Source organism: Drosophila busckii, unplaced genomic scaffold (assembly GCF_011750605.1).
Source record: "Drosophila busckii strain San Diego stock center, stock number 13000-0081.31 unplaced genomic scaffold, ASM1175060v1 Backbone_243, whole genome shotgun sequence".
NCBI lineage: Eukaryota > Metazoa > Arthropoda > Insecta > Diptera > Drosophilidae > Drosophila > Drosophila busckii.
Window position 1 is genome coordinate 1 of NW_022872711.1, and position 2,665 is coordinate 2,665.

The 2,665-nt window shown below is 38.1% G+C and overlaps 1 protein-coding gene across 1 annotated transcript; it reads left to right on the top strand.

Annotated features, from left to right (window-relative positions):
• The first annotated feature begins 516 nt into the window (after positions 1–516).
• LOC108604848 (soluble guanylate cyclase 89Db) lies at positions 517–2,659 on the top strand. The gene is given in 6 exon segments (XM_033294668.1): positions 517–912; positions 914–1,147; positions 1,149–1,265; positions 1,267–1,542; positions 1,544–1,576; positions 1,578–2,659. Coding segments are annotated over 6 exon segments (1,992 nt in total). The 5' UTR covers positions 517–612; the 3' UTR covers positions 2,610–2,659.
• Positions 2,660–2,665: the final 6 nt, after the last annotated feature.

Below are 2,665 nucleotides of genomic sequence, written 5' to 3' on the forward strand. Positions count from 1 at the left end.
GCTTGTTATTGCGATGCCTTAGACAAGATATTCATATAAGAAGTTCATATGAATAAGCTAAGTTCAACTTTAATTCGTTCTTTTTTTTAAATTGCAAAATGAATAATATATGTATGTGTGTATATCTTATTAGTAGAAGGTGGACGCGAAGTTGGAAAACAGTATTGATGCACAAATATTCATTATTTTATAATCTAAGTAGTATAAAATTTATACACAGAGTAGAGAATATGAAATCTATTATAGGATCATCCTCAAAAATATTACCAAATTAAGAAATATATTTTTTGCAAGAAATTTTCCTAATGAAAAGCAGTTACGACTTTGCGCCGATCTTATTTTTCGCATTTCGTCGTACTAAATTCTTCAGGCTAAGGAATATCTTATAAATATCGAGCATAAGGCGCTTAATTTTTTCAAGATTTTGAAGTATTTTATTTCGTATTAAGCTTTTTAACCACACTTTTAAGGCTAATTCAGCTATCTAATTATAGGCTTATAAAAATTGCTCCTTACAGGACACCTACTGACAACAGTTTGAGCACACACGGGGCCCCGAACACGCCCATTAAACACCCAAAGTGCGTAGAATAAGTTACAGTTACAGGCATCATGTATGGCATGCTGTATGAAAGCGTACAGCATTATATACAAGAGGAATATGGTTTGGAGACGTGGAAAAAAATTTGCCAAATTGTTGACTGCAAGCATAATAGTTTTAAAACACATCAGATATATCCCGATAAGCTAATGCCAGACTTTGCCCAAGCATTGTCCGCTTGTACGGGACAATCATTTGACTTTTGCATGAACTTTTTTGGGAAATGCTTCGTACGATTTTTTAGTAATTTTGGCTATGATAAGATGATACGATCAACAGGCCGTTATTTTTGCGATTTCTTGCAATCCATCTGATCAATATAATGTGCAGATGAAATTTCTTAATAACTAATGTTAGAAATCGCCTAGCATGCAATTAACGAGTATGGATGATAACGGTGCAGTTATCTTATATCGAAGTGGTCGCACTGGTATGTCTAAGTATCTAATCGGACAGATGACGGAGGTGGCAAAAGAATTTTATGGCTTAGATGTGACTGCCTATGTTATTGAGAGTCAGAACGACATATGCGGTGGAACAGCTGGAACCCATTAAACTTACTGAAGGACCACTAACGGTCATAGTTAAGTATCGTCTGGATTTTGATAATCGAGATTACATGTCGAATCGAGTTAATATTGTGGCTCATCCAACGCAACTGAAGATTGCCTTCTGTAAATCTAAATGTGTTCTTAGAGCTCTTTCCCTTCACATTTGTTCTAAATCATGACATGAAAATAACATTGGCGGGTGAAAAAATTATAGAAACATGGATTTTGCACAATCCAGGAGTTAATCCTAAGTGCTTTATTGGAACACATATTATGGATGTCTTCAAGTGCAGGAGACCAAAGGATACAAAAATTGAATGGGAGACCATTTTGCAAATGAGAACAGTTCTTTTCGAATTTGAGCTCATACGAACTGGACATAGCCGGGCTGGCTTATGATGCTGCTTTAAAACTGGACATTGACATCCTTTGACAATGTGAGTTTAAACGAAGCTCAGAAAATGACTTTAACTAATGCTCAAGAGCTTCAGGATGAAGAAAAAGCGACTGCAACACTTAAGGAAATTGGCCCAGAGTCAGTAAAGCGTCGACTTTCAGAAGGCTTACGGTCTATTTTGCTTAAAGGGCAAATGTTTTACATCAAAGATGTGGACTCAATTATATTCCTATGCAGCCCCTTGATAGAAAATTTGGATGAGCTACATGGTATTGGATTGTACCTCAATGATCTAAATCCTCATGGCCTCAGCCGTGAGCTTGTTATGGCTGGCTGGCAACATTGTTCCAAGCTGGAAATGCTATTTGAAAAGGAAGAGCAACGATCCGATGAGTTGGAGAAGTCATTGGAACTGGCTGATTCATGGAAGACACAAGGCGATGAGCTCCTTTATTCCATGATACCTCGCCCTATTGCGGAGCGTATGCGGATGGGTCAGGAACATGTTTGTCAAAGTTTTGATGAAGTTTCCGTCATTTTCATAGAAGTCTTAAATATTTGCGATAGCGGATCAAATAATATCCAGGAAGCAATGCAAGCAGTAACTACACTGAACAAAGTATTTTCTGCGCTGGACGAAGAGATTATATCCCCATTTATATACAAAGTCGAAACCGTAGGTATGGTCTACATGGCTGTATCGGGGGCACCCGATATCAATCCCTTGCATGCTGAGCACGCCTGTGATATGGCACTGCGTGTAATGAAGAAGGTAAAATCACAGGATTTGCCAGATGTAGCTATTCGTGTGGGCATTAATTCGGGTCCAGTGGTGGCTGGTGTGGTAGGTTTAAAAGTTCCTCGTTATTGCTTATTTGGGGACACTGTTAACACTGCTTCGCGCATGGAGAGTAGCTGTGATTCTTGGAAGATATAATTATCGAATTACACAGCCTTAAAGGTGCGCGAGGTGGGATATAAGGTGGAAGCACGCGGCTTTGTTAAAGTAAAGGGCAAAGGTGATATGGAGACCTATTGGTTACTAAAAGGACCAGAGTAATCGTACCTAAAAAATATAGTACATATTGTAGTACAGTACGATCTATTTATATGTAT